The sequence below is a fragment of the Rhinichthys klamathensis genome, unplaced genomic scaffold, assembly GCF_029890125.1.
Source record: "Rhinichthys klamathensis goyatoka isolate OS25496 unplaced genomic scaffold, OSU_Roscu_1.1 h1tg000424l_1, whole genome shotgun sequence".
In the NCBI taxonomy this organism is placed as follows: Eukaryota; Metazoa; Chordata; class Actinopteri; order Cypriniformes; family Leuciscidae; genus Rhinichthys; species Rhinichthys klamathensis.
Genome location: NW_026606922.1, coordinates 633,385 through 656,093, shown reverse-complemented (window position 1 = coordinate 656,093; position 22,709 = coordinate 633,385). Strand labels below are relative to the sequence as shown.

Genomic DNA, 22,709 nt, shown 5'->3' with positions numbered 1-22,709 from the left:
GGATTCTTTTGTTGCTTCAAGCTATGTGCCGTACAATAAGCAAGGTAATCAGAGCAGCTGAGGATTAATAATTCACAAGGCTCCGTCAAAGAACCTCACAGACTTGAAACTAATTGGGGTTTTCAAGCCTAAGAAACTGAAGGCTTCCACTTATATTCCAACCTCGAGAAATATATCACTCCCACCAACAAAGAAAGAGCAGGTTAGGGTTGTTGTTTTCACAACAAGTGGCTCACTGGATGGATAAGTATTTATGTTGCTATGTTTCCAGTAGGCCTTGGTGGGAAAGTGCTGACAAATCCTTGGTTTAAGAGGATAAAGGAGGGGCATTGAGACTCCTGAGGTTTTAGAGAATAATAATTTGGTTGGATCAACTTTCTTTCAGCTACAAGGACTGTAAAAAAATCATCAGTGATTGTGTGTGGCTCTGAAACGAGGGATCCTGCAGTGATAAAAGCCCATATTGACGTTAGCATCCCACCATGCGCACAGGTTATACAAAGGAAGATCTTTATAGCTCAAATCAAATCAGAATCTTCTGAATGGAAAAGAACAGAGAATAAAGTCTTTATTTGCTAGATAGTCATAAATGGCCTCTTGCCGAGTGCAAAGCTACACATTTTCGGTTTAAGTTAACAGACATCCAACAACAGAAAACCAAATCAAGTACATATTTAATCAAAGTAGGTAATGGTGATTATAAGTAGGAATGCACAATATATTGGTCCCCTATTGAATATCTGCAAATATTAGAGACTTTTATTTTATTTTACTTATTTTATCTGCGTCGTCATTATTTAATAATTGAATAAATAATTTTAGTATTTCAAAGATTTTATTAGATATTTCCCCAATTTGAATAATTTACTAACTATATGTAATATTTATCAAATCTATACATGAATATCCATTTCATGCTGTACGTTATAACATTGTGATGCCTAAATTCACTTGTAGCATTTAAAATCGAAGTTAATTTTTAAAAGCACTTTTAACAATAATACTATATGTAATCTTTAGCAAATCTCCAAAAGAATATCCATTTTAATGTTGTACAGTATACTATTGTGATGCTAAAATTCATTTATAACTTTTAACAATAATTGATTTTAGTTTTTGGTGTTGTATTGTTGAATTTAAATTTATTTAGACATAATAGTACAAAAAAGCCATAGACTTATTGGTTTCAGAATTTTAATATTCTTGAATTCCCAAGTAAACTTAGCAAAATAGGTATGGTTCATAATCTGTTTACCAGCTCTACATCTGGAGGGATGAGGAGGCCAGGGGGCGCCACAAACGGCTCCTCACTCTCTTCCTCCGCCTGCTCTTGATCTGAGAGAAGGGCAAAGGTGAGGGAAAAACAGAATGAACAGACAAAATCAGATCGGCAAGGCAAAACCAGCATAAAATAATCAGAGTGCAAGAGGGGGAGCAAAAAAAAACAGAAGCAACTATGAAGCCTCTTTAAGTAAGGGCACTTTAAAAGAACTGGAGGCTCTTAAAGTTTCATTTTGAGTTACTCTAACTTTCTGAGAGATCACAAGCCCTGTCATCCCTGTTTACCGCTGCTGCATCCGTGCACTCTTCAACCCTCGGCCTCTATGAATTGGCCAGGACAGGTTAAGACCAAATTAAAATTTTATGCTGAATTCAGTGTGAAAGGAAATGGAGGCTCGAGATGGAAATACATTGCTGGTGCAATAATGTGCAAGAGCCAAAAGATATTGTGGGAGATAAATCTAGTTGTTACAAGTGGCACATTAACTAATCAAACAGCCCTTCTAAACCTATCCAACAAACAGTCAGTTGTCATTTGGGCTTAATTTTTTTACGTTGTTGATTACAAAAGACAACACAGCAATTGCAGCATCTCACATAGTCTCACAAAGCTAGATCTTTGAGTAAACGGCATAAGGTCTGGTCAACAGTGCAGATTATTTTGGCCAAGAGCCACCCGCACAATGAGAACAACATGTAAATGACTGGCCACAATTTCTTTTGTTTTTATGTTTAGATCATACCATAATTATTTACACTGCCATTAAAACAAGGCGTTTCTTTGAACAGAAAACACTGGAGAACTAGATGAAAATTGATATCAAAAGTAACAAGCACAGGAAATATCATAGATATAACTCAAAAAACAAAACAAAAAAATGCTGCTCTGCTCATGGATATCCGGTTCTTGTATCTAAATTCCTTACACAAAAATTCTAATATCTTTCTAATATAAGACGCCATTAAACTGGCAAATCAACTAAATGATTTCACCTTTACAGGGGCTTGGTCTATAAACCCGCACTTAGATGCTCAAAACTTGTAATTGTAACTACAATTACAAATAAGTTTTTTTTTTACTTTAGAATTTCTTGCAACTAGGCACTGGTACCTTGTAAACATGACTTTATTTCCAAGTGAACTGATAAAAAAAAAATCCTGGGGGCCCTTATTTTTGGAAGTTGTGTAAAGCCAACCGATCAGATCACAGCCTGCGACATTGAAAAAGTACTTTCCAATTTTGAGGGCAATATCAAGACGGTAAAGGACTGTGGGCCGTGATGTCAGAGGCTGATAATCGCGAAAAATCTTACTCTGATGAGGGGGGAAAAATGCTGTCTGGCTTCCAGTTCAGCTCCAACAAAAATGATGACTTCATCAGTCACAGTGAGAAAAGGAAATCAATGACAATAGTTGACTGTATGTGTGTGTGTGTGTGTGTGTGTGTGGATAATGACTGTGCGCCAATAGGCCAAGTGTTTTGTTCTCTACAGAGTACTGTTGCAAGCAGGTGTGAATGAGGATTACAAAAGCATCGAGGGTGATTACTGTTTGTTTTAGAATCTCATTTGTCACCGAATTTCCGCTCGAGACGAGCTTTGATGACTCAAACTAATTCTAGGCTTCAGTGTTTATAAAGCAATAAGCCATGGAGTGTGATGTTTTTTCTAAAACTCTTTAGTGCTGAACCGCTGGACCTTGCTCGTCATTAACAGTCTCTGCATATCCACTACTTGCCACGCTCATTCTCTTTAAAAAACATTGAGCTTTTCAATGCCTTGAGGCTCAAAAACTTATTTGACCTAAGGGAAATGGCCTCATTTCATCCCTGAGCATTTTGAAGTTCGTAGGCTAAAGTATGTCTGAGAAGAACAGAAACTTGTCACAGAAACCGAATCTCCTTAGGCAGACTCAAGCAGCAGTTCAAAGTAAGTATGTGGTTTTTGAAGTTGTGTGGTTTCTAGACTTGTACGGTTCCCACCTGCTTCTCTGTTGGCCTCCTCTTCCTCAGTGGGCTGGGAGGGGTCGTAGTAGTCCGCACTGTAGCGGAAGGCCACTGCGCTGTAGGTGCCTTCATCGGCCAATGCTTCGCTCAGCCTTTTATACTCCTCCTCTGCAAACAGAACAAAAGATTCTCATGAACAAAACTCAACTTAACTTCTGCAAATGAATTGCAATGTTCTTCACAATTTTACAGCTGATTCACATTGCCTCAAAATTTGAACATTCTAATGTTGGGGCTAAAACACTGATCCAACAAATCATTATTTGACTAGCCTTAACTCAGATAGAAATGCTTAACTTTCTAAACTATTTTTCTATCTTTAGGTGTGCTATCTATTTTTAGTTTACATACACTGTTCAAAGGTTGGGTAAGATATTGTTAATGCTTTTGAAAAAAAGTATTTTATGATAATAAAGGTTAGAAACCAACAGTTTTCTATAAAAATAATATGTAATTTCTTTCATGTGATGGCAATGCTGAATTTTCAATTCTTCAATCCTTTAGCCTTCAGTGTCACATAATTTTTCAGAAATCATTCTAATATGCAACTTTGTTGCTAAAGAAACATTTCTTATCAATGTTGAAAACCGTTGTGCTACTTAATATTTTTGTGAAAACCATGATACATTTTTTTTAGGATTTTTTGATGAATAGAAAATTCAAAAGAACAGTTTATTTGACATTGATTTATTTATTTAACATATATCTTTTGTAACATTATAAAATGTCTTTACAACAACTTTTGGCAATTTCATGCATCCTGGCTAAAAGTATTAATTTCTGAGCCTAAACTTTTCAGTAGTGTTAACTTAAATAAAATAAAAGCACTTAAATAATTTTTCTTTTTTAAGAAAATTAGCAATAAACGTTCACTTACTTGGATTATAATGAGTTCTTTAATTTTGCTGCACCATTCTATTAAACGTTTAATGGGCCGTTTACACTACACTTGTGACTTTTGCAACTAAAAACGGAATCATTTTACATGACAACAGCGTTTTGGGAGCCTGAAAACACAATTTTGAAAACTGGTTTCAAAGGGCAAGTTTTTAAAACAATACTGTTATTGTCTTTTGTAAACTTAAAAAATGCGAATTTGTGAAAACAAATACGTCACATGGATGCGTATTACATGTTCAGTCTATAGGCACGTAGCATTTCTTTACAAAGTGACATCGCCAACTACTGCCCTGGCATGCATAATACATCGTTTTGAGATGTTTTTGCTGATCCATGTGAACAGGAATCATTTTGACAAAGTTGTCGTCTGTACAAGAAAAATGCAAAGGAAAACCTTTCCATTTTTAGTACATCGTTGTCATGTAAATGTACCATCAGACTTGTCTTTTTTACATGTAGACCAGGGGTGAAAAACTCAGTTTCTGAAGGGAACTGCCCTGCAGAGTTTAGCTTCAACCCTTATTAAACGCACCTGATCCAGCTCAACAAGTCCTTCAGGCTTATTTGAAAACAACAGATATGTGTGGTGGAGCAGGGTTGGAACTAAACAACTAAACTAAACATATGATGGTATTTTGATAATGGTATGATGAGAACTTGAAGAACTTATAACATGTGTAAAGGAGTCAAAACAATGGCAGGAATTCGTCTGTCAAACACACAAATGAAGGTCTGCTGCAATAGACACGGTTCTGATGCATCATCGTAACTATAACGAGAAAAAAAACACTGTCCTTTTTAGAGTCGCATATTGTGACATGTACCGTTTTTGGTTTGTTTCATGTCTTTGGTCCGTGATACGTTCCCTCAACGCACAAAGAAGCTGCTGAGTTGTTTCAGGTGATTTAACTAGTGAGACATCTAAAACATTCTGGTAAGAGGATCCCCAGGCCTGTAGTTGAGAAAAACTGATCTATAGCCAACTTTATACTGCAAATGCAGCACAGAAACTGTATTGATTCTCATGCATAGTTGAAAGAAAACAAGGTGTGTGCTGATGACAATGCAGTGGCAAAGCAACTCTGTTGCTGCATTAAACATACACTCATCTAAACACAGTTTACCTAAAACTGACCTTCTGGAAACACAGTCTACAAAGAAACATATATTCATACCAATCTGCATATCCAAAAAGCCAGTTTGTTCTCATCTTTAACGATCTCACTACAGAATCAAAACTAATTGTGCAATTGAGCAAAAGGACAGTCCAACATTAAACAATCAAAATGCTTTATTACAGTTTACAGGATGTTAATATAGACAGATTGATAAAAGTTTAATGAGGTTAGGTCTCATCCAAAGGGCAAACACCATCAGCAAAGGACATCATAATTCACTCCCACTTACTGCGCACCAGTTTAAAGATGGTTAAACTGCGTATTGAGCTAAGGAACATTACTTTTGAACCTTGTGATGCATATACCAAATTATTATAATGTGCTATAATATTAGCTACACTTGATTCGTCAGCATAGCACGAAGACTAACTAGTTACGAAACAACATTCTGAAAATGTTAAACATTCCAACAGAAGTGGAAAAAAACAGATCGTTCCAGCTTTAAAATGTGATTTGGAAAAGCACTTGTAAAATAGCTTATACATACACATACATACATAGAGTTTAATGACATTTTTTGGATGATATTTCAGTACATCCGAAGCAATATATAGCTTATTGATTATAACACATATTTGATGATTTAAGCAGTCTTGTGTTAATCAGGTCAGGTGTTACTAGGGTTGCACAGTATACTGGTACTGAAAAAAATATCAGTATATTATATTTCAAATGGTACAATATCATGACTTTGCTCATTTTGGTCCTTGATATGCTGCTGTTCCGAAGTTCATCACTATGTGACAGTGTTATCCAAACTGATGAGAAACCGGCAAATGTGACAACAGAGAAACAAGATGTATCAAACAAATAAATCTCACTCTTCATGATAATTGTGATGATGATATAAATTTGAGAATATCATGAATATCAATATAATGTTAACTCTTCCATGTGTATTTGTCCAAACGCTCTGTGAAGAGCAGAGTTTGCAGCGTTGAGCATTGTAGCCAATCACAGACATACCTGTTAAGCATGTGAACGTATTGACCAATCAGAGGTGTTTATTTAGTAAGAAGCTGCTTATCACAGCTAAAAACGTCTCTGGTTACTCACGTAACCGTAGTTCCCTGAGAGGAGGGAACGAGACATTACGTAAGGGGAAATCAATTTTCCTCGAATCATGAAGTCTGATAGAATAACTCTTTTGCTTGCAAATAGCCAATGGCGGTCCCGCCATCACCTGATTGGCTGACACTGCTCAATATAGGTGACGGCGGGCGCCAAAAACCTCAGAATCTTAGCTGAACTGGAGACTGGAGAGTAAGGAGACTGAGAGTCCCTCCCACGCGGCAGGTTACGTAATGTCTCGTTCCCTCCTCTCAGGGAACTACGGTTACGTGAGTAACCAGAGACGTTCCCTTATCGAGTCGGTCTCTCGACATTACGTATGGGGAACAATAAAACCCCCGCCGCGTGGGAGAAACCTCGCCCAGCTCTCAGGAACAGACACCGGACCTGGTTGAAACATCTATTGGCACAGAGCCAACTCGGCATCTGCACCAACGAAGGCCCCTCCCATCAAGCTAAGCAAAGCTGAACTGAATGGAGGGAGATTGCAGGTGATTGGTGCTTAGGAAAATACTGCCGGCTATGAATACGGGCATAACAAAGGGCACAATATAGTGAACATGATAGCTATGCTAATAATAACTCGCACTGTCTGACGACTAGTCGAACCGTGGCTAGAGCGCGGGCCATCGGGGCAGTCTAGCCTAGTCCAACGACAGCTCAGCTTTCTCTCCCTGCACTGACAGACATGTGGTGCGAATGAAGGGATATCCAAGTTATAGAATCTCGCGAAGGTATTACGAGACGACCAACCTGCCGCGAAACAAATGTCTTGAATAGACATGCCTTTCGCCCACGCCCATGATGACGCCAACTCCTAGTGGAGTGGGAGTGCACCCCTATAGGGAAACGGCTTCCCGGGAAGCATAAGCCAACCAGTGCACAGCCTCCACTTTCCAGTGAGATAGCCTCCGTTTCGACAACGCGCCGCCTCTTAGCACCCGCGTAGCAGACGAAGAGCTGCTCTGAAGTTCAAAACTGGCTTGTTCTGTTCACATAAGCACGCAGGGCACACATGGGGCACAAAGCGTACTTCTGAGACTCTGAAACACTGACCTCATCCGGGCAAAATGCTGGAATTGTAACCACCTGGGCTCTGATGAATATACGCAGTAGATAATAGCCCCATAATAGCATAGCACCTCAGTAAACAACAAACACATAGCCGTAGCTACAACTGTGAGTAGACGAGTTAGCACAGAATAGCCAGTTGCACCGAAGGAAACGGGGCAACAGAACAGCACAGCACATGTACGTAACAGCATCGGTCGCTGTAGCGCATCCATGCATGTACATAACGCAGCATAAGTCGCCGTAGCAACAGAACTGCGTAGAGACAGAAACTGAGATGTACAGTTCGATCAGGATGGCTAGCTGCACGGAAACGGGGCAGCATTACAGCATAACATATGGTAAATTGCACATCCGTGTACGTACATACATCCAGAAACTGTGAGTATGCACGGTAGATTAAGATAGCTAGTTTTGCACTGAAAGAAACAGAGCAACAAAATAGCAACACACGTCCTTATACGTACATAAGTGCAGTGTAGTCGCTGTAGCGACAAACTGAATATGCAGTTAGATAGGATAGCTGGTTGTTGCACTGAATGATAGAGGGCAACATAACAGCATAACACATCAGTGTGCATATTTTAAACATCTGCGTGTATAATGCAGCTCAAGTCGCTGAAGCGACCGAAACTGCATGAATATGCGTACACAATGGTCCATTACATTGAAGGGCAGCATAACGCTTCAATATCTACACAGATGCAACGCAAGTCGCCGTAGCGACGACTGAGACTATGCACAAGCAGTTTTGTACACATTTTTGTGTACAAAAAACACAGCGTCAGAGGCATAGCGACATCGACTGTGAATGCGTAGTTAATCGGAATAGCCGGTTGCACTGAGGATACAGGGCAATATATAACGGCATAGGCCTAAATAATAGACGCATATCAATGTACATAACACAGCATCAGTGGCATAGCGACATCGACTGTGAATGCGTAGTTAATCGGAATAGCCGGTTGCACTGAGGATACAGGGCAATATATAACGGCATAGGCCTAAATCATAGACGCATATCAATGTACATAACACAGCATCAGTGGCATAGCGACATCGACTGTGAATACGTAGTTAATCAGAATAGCCGGTTGCACTGAGGATACAGGGCAACATATAACGGCATAAATCATAGACACATATCAATGTACAAAACACAGCGTCTGTGGCATCGCGCAACAACTGTGACTACACAGTAAAAGAGTAGCCAGTTGCACTGAAGGATACAGGGCAATATATAGCGGCGTAATAGTTACACATCTCAGTGCGTTGTGTGTACACAGCGTCAGTTGCATCGTACAACAATTGTGAATACGTAGTGATCAGAATAGCCCTTTGCACTGAAGGATAGGGCAAAATATGACAGCATAGATCATAACACATATCAGTGTGTAGTGTGCACAAACACAGCGTCAGTTGCATCGCACGACAACTATGAATACACACTGCGTAGTAATCAGGATAGCCATTTGCACTGAATGACACAGGGCGATATATAATGGCATAAATCATTACACATAACAGAGTGCGGTGTGTACGTAACACAGCGTCAGATGCATCGCGCACCAACTGTGAATACGTAGTAATCAGAATAGCCATTTGCACTGAATGACACAGGGCAATATATAAGGCATAAATCATTACACATATCAGTGTGCAGTGTGTACAGCGTCAGTTGCATCGCACCACAACTGTGAATACGTACTGCGTAGTAATCAGAATAGCCATTGCACTGAAGGATACAGGGCAATATACCACGGCAAATTCATAAAGTGTGCAGTGTGTACGTAAACACAGTGTCAGTTGCATCGCGCAACAACTGTGAATACGTACTGCGTAGTAACCAGAATAGCCATTGCACTGAAGGACACAGGGCAATATATGGCATAAATCATTACACATAACAGTGTGTAGTGAGTACGTAACACAGCGTCAGTTGCATCGCGCAACAACTGTGAATACACACTGTGTAGTAATCAGAATCACCATTGCACTGAAGGACACAGGGCAATATATAATGGCATAAATCCTTACACATAACAGTGTGGTGTGTACGTAACACAGCGTCAGTTGCATCGCGCAACAACTGTGAACACGTACTTGCAGTAATCAGAATAGCCATTGCACTGAAGGACACAGGGCAATATATAATGGCATAAATCATTACACATAACAGTGTGTAGTGAGTACGTAACACAGCGTCAGTTGCATCGCGCAACAACTGTGAATACACACTGTGTAGTAATCAGAATCGCCATTGCACTGAAGGACACAGGGCAATATATAATGGCATAAATCCTTACACATAACAGTGTGGTGTGTACGTAACACAGCGTCAGTTGCATCGCGCAACAACTGTGAACACGTACTTGCAGTAATCAGAATAGCCATTGCACTGAAGGACACAGGGCAATATATAATGGCATAAATCCTTACACATAACAGTGTGGTGTGTACGTAACACAGCGTCAGTTGCATCGCGCAACAACTGTGAACACGTACTTGCAGTAATCAGAATAGCCATTGCACTGAAAGACACAGGGCAATATATAATGGCATAAATCCTTACACATAACAGTGTGGTATGTACGTAACACAGCGTCAGATGCATCGCGCAACAACTGTGAATACACACTGTGTAGTAATCAGAATAGCCATTGCACTGAAGGATACAGGGCAATATATAATGGCATAAATCCTTACACATAACAGTGTGGTGTGTACGTAACACAGCGTCAGTTGCATCGTGCAACAACTGTGAACACGTACTTGCAGTAATCAGAATAGCCATTGCACTGAAGGACACAGGGCAATATATAATGGCATAAATCATTACACATAACAGTGTGGTGTGTACGTAACACAGCGTCAGATGCATCGCGCAACAACTGTGAATACACACTGTGTAGTAATCAGAATAGCCATTGCACTGAAGGATACAGGGCAATGAATGCTGCGGCGGGGGCTGGGCGCCAGCCACCGGGGAAGCATCGACTGCTATATGAAATGGTATAGCTCGTCCGCGGCATCATGCACGGGGACATAGATAGCCATCTCCTCGGGTTTCCCCAAGCTTCCGCTCTGCGATGCGTCTCCCGGGGGAGAGGCTTCGCCTATGAGGCGGGTAATAATGTTGGGGAGAGAAGCTCTTTTGCTGAGACATGTAATGTACCTTGTTATTGAAACAGAACACAGCGGTTTCAGAAACAACACATTCTCGTCGAACTCTGGGCGGGAACACGCCCTCTTCGCACGGGTCCGACGAACACGTCCCGCGCTCTTTCCTCCCTGACACGCACATCAGGAGCGCTGTTTTTTTTTTTTTTCAGCGACTTCCTGAACTTCCTCTGGCGGAAGGGAGGCTCTGGCTCGCGACATTCTGCCGCGCTCGGGGACGCGCGTCTGTTAGGTCCCGCTGGCGCTGCGCAGAAGATGATCTCGATCTCACCGCCGGGGGGGGGGGGGGGGGGGGGGGGGGGCTTGAGACCGTTTCGGCAGTAGATGAGGCGTCATCTTAGATTGCTTGACGGTATCTTTTTTGACGTGGAACTCCGAGAAAAGGGGGGGGGGGGGGGCGCGCCGAGGCCACCTTTCCGACGGCAGCTCCTTGGGCGCTGTCCACTCCAGCTCCATATCTGCCACCGCCTCAGTGAGAATGGCCATAAGCTCCGCATCCAAAGAGGCGAGGGCGCCTTCAGACGGAGACTCGGACCATTGGCGTCGTCATCGTCGTAACCGAACGAGATAATTCCCGTGCTTCCTCAAGAGGGCGGTAAATGGCCTCAAGAGTAACTCACGGGCTCTGCCACATGAGGATGGCGTGGACCTTGGGCCGACGTCAGCGCCTCAACAGAACCCGCGAATGGAGATCTCTGCCGTCTCCTGGTCCGCGGCTCGACGGCGGCAGACTGGGGAGAGGCAGGAGACACAAGGTCGTCACTACGTGCAACGGCCAGCCTTGCACGAAGGATCTGATGGGAAGCTCCTCACAGGCGGGACATCCCGATCCCTCGAGTGCCGCCTCTGCGTGGTCCCGCCCCAGGCACAGCACACAAGTTGTGTGCGTCCGGGGATTCGATGGGTCCACCACACGGACGACAAAGAGACATAATATAATCCACCGGAACGCGAGAGGGGAATTAAAACTCCTTAATATACTCCGCTCTGAATGCGTACATCAACGGTGAAAACAGACTCGAAGATTCTGAGGTTTTTGGCGCCCGCCGTCACCTATATTGAGCAGTGTCAGCCAATCAGGTGATGGCGGGACCGCCATTGGCTATTTGCAAGCAAAAGAGTTATTCTATCAGACTTCATGATTCGAGGAAAATGGATTTCCCCATACGTAATGTCGAGAGACCGACTCGATAAGGGAACGTTGTATATTTGTTTAGAGCGAGCTCACGGAGTTCAGCACGTTTGTGTTTGTGAATCATTTAATTATATATATATATTAGACATGTGCCGGTATTCGATAATGCGATAAATCGCGGTAATGAATATGCATGATATTGTTATCGCGGGGACTTCAAAATACCGTGAAAAATAAAAGATCCGAATTTAGATTTTTAGAACGCGCACTAGCTTATTTTCCATCAACCGCTTAAAAAAGCACTGCATACATGCTGTGCAAAACACGTGCGCACTCTGATGTAAACAATCCCCACATGTATTTGCACTGTGTGCATGCGGCGCAGTGCGCACCCTAGTCTAATGTAAACAAGCCTCACACGGAGAAAAAGCATGGCGGAAGGAGGAACGCTGCCGACGATTTATCCCTCTTCTAAAAGCAGGGCTGCCAACACGCATTGACCGTGAGACTCAGGCAATTGACACTTTTCACACGCTCTCACTCCACACATCCATTTTCTCACGCAGAGAAAAATCGCGGAGCAAAGAGGACACTGACACCGACAGACTAGACGGAGCAGGATACTTATGATATGAAAAAAAATCAGCTCTCAGGTTCTGTCCATTTTATTACGAAATTCAGACAATAAATGACGTGACAGATCGCTGCGCCTCAGTTCAAGTAAACCGATCATCTGTTACTTTTTATTAAAGATACAGTACAACTTACCGAAAGGTACATAATTTCGATCAATCAGTGTTTTTCAACCAGGGAAAGAGGTCAATAAAACTGCAGGAGAACAATTGTCACAGAACGTTACATTTACCTCAGGAAAGCCATTTAATGACCAGCACGTTATTGACTAGAAAAAATAGCTATAGAGAGGAGTATTTTGCTAAATATGTGCACTATATTACATATTTTAATGTTTACTTGTCATTACATAATTGTTATTATAATGAAAATTATATTATATTTTTATATTATTATTATATTTTATTATATTTATATTGTATGCATTATATTTAATTTCTCTCTGTATGTTTACAGCATTATGTGAGATATATTTTTCCTTGAGAAAAATTAAAATGCAGGCTATCTACTGTAGCCTACCTTATATTTATCCAAATGAGTAAATATTGAATCAAGATTGAAATCAAATCCGAGAATTGAATTGAAATCGTGAAAATTGTGTTAAGCAATAATACAAACAGTAGCCTCAGTCATTGTACCATGTAAACATTGTAACATGTTGTCACTTAACAATAAAATTATTTTTAGTTACCAAATATTTTGACAATCACAATTACACATTGTGATGAAAGTTTTTTTTTTTTAGATGCCCCAAATCCATCTGTTTCTCTTGTGCAATTAAAATATTGTGATAATACCGTATACCGTGATAAAAGCTAATTCAATTAATCGCAGCATGAAAATTTGATACCGGCACATGCCTAATATATATATATATATATATATATATATAAAACACATCACAATGTAAATAAGAGATTCATTGTGCAGTGTTGTCAGCTTCATCGATTAAGACAGGAGTTTAGGAGCGCTGAGATTCAGTGATTGTACTGGGAGCCCTCTTTGCTTGCTTTTTGTATACTGCCCATTGCAAAGTTTCTGAAATGACAGCCTTATTTAAATGCGGGATTGAATCTGAAACTGTTGACACACTAGCCGCATTTCCCTTACAGATTTGCGCGAAACTTTCGCGAAATTTTCTAAATGTCGATAAAAAAAACCTACAAAATAACGCGTTTCCATTAACAGATGTTATACGACTGAAACGTAATTTTTTCCTCTAGTGATAACTCATTCCAATAATTATGTTGCAACCAATATTGGTATGGGTTTAGATATATCACACCCATCGTATCGAGCCAACCCTAGGCGTTACATTAATGCACTTCATTGAATTAACAGTTTAATTGCTGGGTGTAGTCAAGTGACAAACTTGATTTTGAACAACATTCTACTTGAACATAAACATTCCAGAACAAGCTTTAACAAACACACAAAAACAAAACCAGGAGCCAGTCTGGTGACCTAGTATAACCCAACAAGAACACTTTGACATTCTGCAACACAACTTATTTTATTTATTCTAAAAAAACAAACCATGTCAGGTTAACGCTCTTCACACAAACAATCCTAACCAAGTACCTTTCACTATTCATGAAACGTAATACAATCAAAAAGATATTGGAGGAATGCACTTGAAGTCTGACTGCACAAGTCGATAACCATGAAAAGCATGATTTACTGAAGAGCGCTGTTTGTCCACTTAGACGAAAGCTAGATTAATTATTTCCAACTGAAAAGGTCAACAAAAAAGTGCTGCTATAAAATGGTCTCTTCATGCTTTTCTACTTTTATATATGCATCCCAATGAAAAACCTCACAGGGACAAGAAATCATAAAAGATGTCGAGGTTTCAGAACATGCAGAGGTAACAGAAAAAGTATATGGTTTATGAGTTAAAGCTGCAGTCCGTAGCTTTTCCTCTTTGTCGCCATCTCTCTGTTCGAAATCTGTAACTGCAGTGATTCGCGGAATTATCATCTTTACGTCGGTTGTAAATCGGCATGAAACAGCGGGGATGAACACAGTGCTTTGAGGCGAGTGCTGCTGTCAGTCACAGCGCTGTGTGGATACTGTCATACAGAATCACAGATTCACTTTTTGAAAGTATGACCAACATAAGAATTTCCATAAGAAAATGTCTTCTGAACAAGTAAGTAACATCCATTTTTGTTCTGACCAACTAAGGGGGAAAAAGCATTCGACATGATAAAGAGTGTTGTGATGGAGACATGTTCTTGTTTTTCTTAAGAGTCTCATTGTGTTCTTTTTATACTACTTTTATCATGAAATTGTAATTTGGTGTTTGTTATGTATGCATTTGTTGTGATTTGGCTGCTACCTTGGCCAGGTCTCTCTTGTAAAAGAGATTCTGAATCTCAATGGGACCTCCTGGTTAAATAAAGGTATAATAATAAGCTTCGTTAGATTTAATCAACGCGATTTACAGCAACCGTGCAAATTATAGCCTACTTTGTTCTCAAATTGTTCATGTTAACAACATCACATCAGCATTGCGTGACTAATGTTAAATTTAATGTGTTTTATGGTTACCTGTGTAGTTCAGAATTCATATTCTCCATAATAGCAAAACGAGAAAGGCACAACAAAGGAAACTCCATAACTGTGTGAATTAAGAAAACGTACTGTTACATGATTGAACTATTGAAATGTCTTAACTTAAGCCTAGTTCACACTACAGGATTATAAGCCCGATTTAAGCTCGATTTGCAAATCGTTGAGCTCGCCGGCAGGTCAGGGTGTTATCGCGTGCAAATCGCGGGGGATTAGCGAACGATGGACGCTCGCCAATCTGTTAGTATGAAAGAGCCAACAACGCATCAAAGACGCTCGCTGACGCCTCGCAGACGCGTCGCCGAGCCCAGAAAAATATCTAGCATGCTAGATATCCAGAGCTGTCGCCCGACTCAACCTCAGTGATGTCATGAGCTACAGCCAATCAGAGCAAGGCATGGGTTGCTCCAATCAGAGCAAGGCATGGGTCTTCGTCTTCTTCGCTGGGTATTAGCGCACGTGCTGTTTGGCGCCATTTCCGGCTCGTTTTATGGCGTGATTTTTTGTGACAAAACGTGGTTTGTAGACAAGATAGAATCGTTGGGTGACAGTTGTTGTCAACTCGTGTAGTGCGTTACCTCCTGTTGCGGATCAATCACGTTGTGTCGTGTGGTGTGAACACCTCAACAACTTGAACACTCCTGATTTCACAGAGAGCAAGTCATGTAGTGTGAACCGCACAGTTCAGCCTGACGTTTTAAAATCATGTAGTGTGAACTAGGCTTTACTTGTTCTGTAGAAAAAAGCCGTCTCTTCTTCCGTTTTGAACCCCTTCAAAACACGGAGTTCACGCACTTTTCAAAAGCCCGTGAACCCCTTCAAAACACGGAGTTCACGCACTTTTCAAAAGCCCGTGAACTCCTTCTAAACACGGAGTTCACGCACTTTTCAAAAGCCCCGCCGATGTTTAAATCCTTGTGTTCGAATGAGACGGTTTCTTTCTCTTTCTCTAGCCACCTTAAATCCGAAGTACGAAGTCTTTTGGGTTTTATAACTGCTGAATCTCCAGTTGACACTGATGATTGTTGTTTGGATCTTTCTGGATGCCATAAGTTTAATTATGTAAAGTGCTGCGAGAAAAGCCTATACATCTAAACATCTCGTCACGCGCAGTATAGCCGGCTAGCCGAAACTCCTTCTTTATGTGTACGGGTGTGACGTCATGACGCAAAGACATGCTCGAATTTCCCGCGGAAACCCACCAGTACCACTGGAATTAAAATCATTATTACAAGCTAACCGTTTTGAATCTAGCTATGGCAAGCAGATAGTTTTGACCACTGGCAGAATAAGTTTTTTTTTATATAATTATTTTGGATTATTTTTAACTTAAAAAAGCTACGGACTGCAGCTTTAATAAAATAGCACAAAAAAAAAAATGCATTCAATTGGGTAAAGTGTGGTCCAAACTCCAAAGGTCTGAAACCGTTAAAAAAGCTATTCAGTATTTTTTCTAACTGATTAGGGTTTTTTTTGCCATCACATTATCAGCATTCGAGTATATTTTAATAAATGTTTATTATATTTATAAAATAATTATATATACACTACCATACAAAAGTTTGAAGTCACATTTTTTTTAAATGTTTTTTTAAAAGAAGTCTTTTATGCTCACCAAGGCTGCATTTATTTGGTCAAAAATACAGTTAAAACAGCAATATCATGTAATCATCAATTTAAATGTTTTCTATTTTAATATATTTTAAAATGTAATTTATTCCTGTGATGGCAAAGCTGAATTTTCAGCATCATTACTCCAGTCTTCAGTGTCACATGATCCTTCAGAAATTATACTAATACATTAATTTGCTGCTCAAGAAACATTTCTTATTATCAATGTTGAAAATAGTTGTGCTGCTTAATATTTTTGTTGAAATCCTGATACTATTTAGGACTTCAGGATTCTTTGATGAATACAAACTTCAAAAGTACAGCATTCATTTGAAACAGAAATCGTTACTCTCACTTTTGATAAATATAATGCTTCCTTGCTGAATACAAATATTTATTCCTTTAAAAAAAAAAAAAACGTACTAAGACTAAACTTTTGAACAGGTGTCTACACTACCATTCAAAGTTTGCAGTCCTTAAAAAAACGGTTTACACAAAAATATATTAAGCAGCAAAGCTGGGTTTTTTTTTTTACATCGATAACGCTAGTCTACAGCTTGTTCCGTTTCCCTCTTTTCCCTTTGCTTTTAAATCGCTTATAAATGCCAGTGTGGTCGTGCGCATTTTACTTTTGTTTCGAAATTAGCTGGAATTGCTCTTCTTAATGAAAAACGAAACGTGCTTATATTATACATAGAACTTTTATTGACAAAACGAATAAGCACAGCATACACCATGCTGATAAATGAAATCTGACTCCTGCTGCTGATCTGTGCTCAGGCTCACGCTGAATTGAGCAGACGCATTTCGTTTTTAATTGTAGTGCCTGTTCTCTAACTGAACTAGTGCTGCCACTAACGACTAATTTTCTAACGACTAATCTTTCGACTAATTTTTCGATTAGTCGACTAATCTAAACGACTAATAAAAAAAAAAACCAAGAGTTTATTTCGTTGTGTCCATTTTATTTTGAACTCAACTGAAGGGCCAAAACATCAAATGTCACCTGTTCAAAAACATTATGTATTAACAATCTAAGCATTAAGTATCTGCATTTCCATTAGGCTATACCATATTAGTCAGAGTCCTAATCTAATCCTCTAATAACAAACATGTATGTATTACTTAAATTAGCTCTTTGTTCTGCCTTAAAAAATGTACAGTAAGCTAATAATGATTAATTTATGTACATTTCTGAAAAGCATAACTGATAACATCACTCTGAATAGTAAAGTAGATGCAATGCATTTTCTGTGAAAAGCGCTATACAAATAAATTGGAATTGAATTGAAAGAGTCTGGACTAGCCCACTATGAGTCGCGCTGAAAGCAGGCAGGCGCGCAGTTATGTAGCTCGCGTTTACACTTGCGTGCATGGCGGGCCCGTGCCGCGGTTCGCGTGAATGTGAAAGCAACACGGACTCGGGAGCGCTTGTTCAGGAAGTTAAGTAACCTGCCCATGCGTTTTAGCTGATTATGATGCATTTAGTTAAATAAAACACATGTAAGGGATGATAGTGTTGATGATTTACCTTGGATACGCGAGAGTTGAGTCTGCAGTGTATTCGTGCATTGCGCGTGCAATCAGGGCAACACATTTGGAAATCCACTGTCTCCTCAAAAGAGTCCGTTTGAAAAACACAATATATTGACCTTTGTTCTGTTTTCTATCATGCGCCGTGCACGTTGGCGATGGTATAAGATGCACGCAAACTCAACAGGGTTCGATAGAATTGAGTGTGAAACCAGACCAACGCTGCGGGAGGCGCCGGGAACAATCGGGCGCGCGCTCGGACTCGGACCGCAGCAAACGAGCCCACTGTGAAAGCTCCGTCACCTGCCTCCGCAATTTTTCATATCAAAGCAGTGAAGGCGGGCGGGAACGTGAAGGAAAATGATAGCAGATAAACCAGCAGGGCGCGCACGAGCCGTTTGTGACGGGAGACCAAAAATAAATAGCGGTCAATAGTAAAACGGCACGTCGACTAAAAAAATTGCCGTCGACTAATTTGCATGGTCGATTACGTCGACTAAGTCGACTAATCGCGGCAGCACTAAACTGAACTAAATTATTTGCATTGCTATAAAAAAAATCGAAACGACAGTGGTGACGGTGCCGCGATAGGCAAGTGATGTAATCGATGTGAGGTAGAACACTGACTATTAGCAGCAAGCCTAGTAGATAATAGTTTTTTGCCTTTTGTTTCATAATAAATTTAATATATAAAACCCTTTTTCTTATTTTTAAAGTGTTGCATAAACAGGACAGGTACTATAGTATCAACACAATATACATAGGCGTAAAATGTAAAACCTTGAATATTTTGTAAACGGTAGCCAATCAGATGTTTTAATTGTCATTATTGAATTCAGCACATCAAAAAACATAATAAATAGCACATTTTATCTCTGAAGCAGATGACTTTTAAAAAAATAGTAGAACAGTGTAATAAAGAAAATGTTTCTTGAGCAGCAAACCAGCATATTATAATGATTTCTGAAGGATCATGTGACACTGAAGACTGGAGTAATGGCTACTGAAAATTCAGCCTTGCCACCACCAGGAATACATTTCATTTTAAAATATATTCAAATAGAAAACTGTAATTTTAAATTGTAATATTTCACTATATTCACTAAATTGTAATATTTGATTTTTTAAAAATGCAGCCTTGGAGAGATAAAAAAAAAAAACTAAAACAATGGGAAAAACAAAGAAAAATAAATAAAAGGTAGAGTAAATAAAAAGTATTTCTCAATATCTTATAAGTATAGTATTTGCTTAATGAAACATATTTTCTTGAAATAATGATTTAAAAAAATTTAATTTAACAAAACAAACTAAATGTAACGTGCATCATGATGTTAAATAAATGATTTATAAATCAAAAATTTAAAAATACTGTTGACAAAAAATATGTTTGAAGAAAACTGAAAATGAATATGAAAATCTTTTTGAAAAATGCTTTAAGAAAAAAAATATTATTTTAAATAAACAATGCCCCAATGCATCCTCAACCAGTTGCCACTGAGTCAGAGTAAAACTGACAAAGAAATACAAAGAAATAAAACTAAAGCATAAAGCTGTGTAAAAAAAAAAAAAAAAAAAAAAAATCAACAATGCACTTCACAGGTTTGAATTATACATAAAAATTGACAGATTATAGATCGCTGTGCATTTACCTTGTCTGGCCTCCTCTTCCAGGAGATCGGTGTGCATGGCCAGGTACCGCTCCTCATCACACAGAGCCTCTATCCTGGCCTCCTCCTCAGACAGCTGGTAGTCGTGATTCCACGAGCCTGCGTCATATTCCGAAAGATCATGTAAATGACCACGGCCATCGTACCTGCAATACGAATCATGTGGTTAAAGGTGAGAGGAAATTAACATTGGATTACATACAACAAATACTCACCACACTGGAGAACCCTAAAAGTAAAGCCTTTTGTTGTATATTCACATATGGTTTTCTTTCAAAATTCTACTTTGCTTACAAGGATTGCATGAGGAGATGCCTGGGCAACAAAAGGCAGATGGCCTATATGATGCACCCCAGAGAGGGCATACGGCTCAACAGGTGAGTGCACTTGCATGATAAACTTATTAAATCCATTTAATTCTTCACTAAAACCATAAAAAAGACGCAACAGGCGAATAAATAAAAATAAAACGCAAACAACAACTCTCATCTTACCTTGCATGGTTCAACAAACCATTCCAACTTGTACCCTTGTCAGACAACTGAGACTTATTGAGACAACTGCCATCATCATTCCTACATTTACTGCAAAAGAAGTACATCCACACAAGCCCGAGCACATAAATACCTATCCGTAAGAACCCATATGGAGGAAATTTTCCTGCGCTCGCTCCTGTATTCCACTTCTCAGTTCCAGTTTCTTCGGCAAAAGAGAGAAGTGGGCGATGAGGTGGCAATCGGGGCCTGGAGGGACCCCTTAGCCTTAATTGCTGAGGAAATAAGTTCTGCATTACGTGATAGAGAGACACACACATACACATTGGAAACAAGAAACAGATCCATGCAGATTAAGGTGGCTCAATGCAACCCGCTGCGTTTCAACACACTCCTGGCTCATTATACCAATGTTCACGTTTTTTTTTAAACGTCTGCAGCTGAACTGGAAAAAGAGTTGAGGAAGAGAGAAAACAGATAAAGAACACAATATTTGACTGACTACTTGTTAAAAGTACTTCCTGCAAAAAAACAATGTTAGACTTTGGATCTATGCACAAAGACAGAATTCATATAATGGGATTCCATTGATAGATCACATCATATGTGAGAACCACCTTAATGCACGGACTAATTTACAGAAGCAGGCTTATCTAACGTGAATTTGCTGTGATTTGCATTTAATCGTATAAATGCAACAAATGTGACCACAGCAAATTCACTAAGTGTTAAGAAGCAGAGGCCTCACATGACCAGTGCAAAAGGTTCATATTATGCTTCTAATTCAATTATTCTAACCACCAAATAATTAAATATATGGCCTAGTCATTTAGACGTAACTAGTCAATGTGACTTTTATACTTTAAATTATATAATTGAGGGCGCCAGGTGAGCAAGGACTCTGCCTCGGATTTCAAATTTCCCCTAACCCTGAAGACAAAAAACAACATCTTAAACCAGCCTAAGCTGGTTAGCTGGTCTCTCAGATGGTTTTAAAGGCGTCTGGGCACTTTTTAGCTGGCAGGCTGGGAGACAAGCTGAGAACCAGCTTGGCCAGAAGACCAGCTAATGACCATCTTGGCCATGCTGGAAGACCAGCTTAAACCAGCTAAGACCAGCAAACCATCTTAGGCTGGTTTAAAGTTCTTGTTGAATCCATTTGACAGTTCTGTCATTGCATTGAGCTTACAAAAAAGAATCACAATCCAAGCAAGTTATCTTAGATCTGTCATTGTCAAGTTCCTTTTATTCACGTTTGGCCATGTAAACATCACACAATGCCATCAGCTCCTCCTGTGCTGCAAAACAACAATACATCCAAGGTCCCTTTGGAAGACATTAAGTTGGTTAAGTAATGATTCCCATTAGGTTTGTTTAACCGACCTATCGATCATGATGTTCTTGTCCCCCATCCATGGGATGAGGTGTTTGCCCTGCTCGTGGTAGCTGGCCCTCTCATCGTCCCGGAACAGCTTACAGGCGTAGCCGAACACCAGCAGCTCCGCATACTTGCTACTGTCGCTCTGCTCCTTAGCCGCTTTATTATGATCCTTCTTGCTCCCCCCGCGCCGGTACATTCCAGATAATATCCGCTAGACACGCAAAATAAGCGATAGACTTTTAGAGCTGTATTACCATTTCTTTAAAGGTGAGAGAAGTGGGATAATATATGTTAGCTAGCAATTGCTCCAACACATATCAACACACTGCTGAAACAAATATGGCGTGTTGAAGAACATTGCGTTTCAGAGTTGCAGATTCGTTACATTGTGTTTCGTTAAACCGAATGCAGTTCTGCCGTTTTAGTTTGTAAAGATATTTGTATATGATATGTGGGTAGTTTATAATATTTTAACATTTTTGGTATGCGCTAAGATAGGAAAGATGGATATTATTCTCAATCAAGACGAAAATGTCAACGTTAAAGTGAAAATGAAGGCGCATATTTGACCCATGCTAAACTTGTGCTCATCACACAGAAGCAAAGTCACAAAAAAGAAGCACAGTCTGAGAAACAGTAGGCATTCTCCATCCAACAAAACCAAAAGCAAAATGTATGCCCAGGTAACAGTTTTTGAGTTGTTTGCTTTTTAATGTAGAGTGTATAATTTTGTCCATGCGCACTGTAGCTATGAATGGGGAGCAAAATAGGGATTTGTTTTTAAACAAATCGTCTGTCAAAGGAGGTGCTGGAGTGGACAAACTCAAACAAAATTGTATCTGAGTTTTTGTATTTTGTTTTTATTTTTCAATATAGGGTTTTTAATGCTTGCAACCCTGTTACCAGTATTTAGGACACATTGAAATACAGCCTAGTTTAAATCACAAATATTACATAATGTCATTTATATTGATTTGTGGTTTGAACCCTGATTT

The 22,709-nt window shown here is 39.7% G+C and overlaps 1 protein-coding gene across 2 annotated transcripts in view; it reads right to left on the bottom strand.

The window, feature by feature from the left end:
- Positions 1-22,070, bottom strand: part of sfswap (splicing factor SWAP) — a 94,072-nt gene extending 72,002 nt beyond the window's left edge. For both annotated transcript variants that reach the window (XM_056235627.1, XM_056235628.1), the window contains exons 1-4: positions 21,717-22,070; positions 19,822-19,985; positions 3,263-3,394; positions 1,256-1,335 (exon numbers count right to left, since the gene is read on the bottom strand). In XM_056235627.1, the coding sequence (XP_056091602.1) occupies positions 1,256-1,335; positions 3,263-3,394; positions 19,822-19,985; positions 21,717-21,910 (570 nt within the window). In that variant the 5' untranslated portion in view covers positions 21,911-22,070. The remainder of the gene's footprint in view (positions 1-1,255; positions 1,336-3,262; positions 3,395-19,821; positions 19,986-21,716) is intronic.
- Positions 22,071-22,709: the final 639 nt, after the last annotated feature.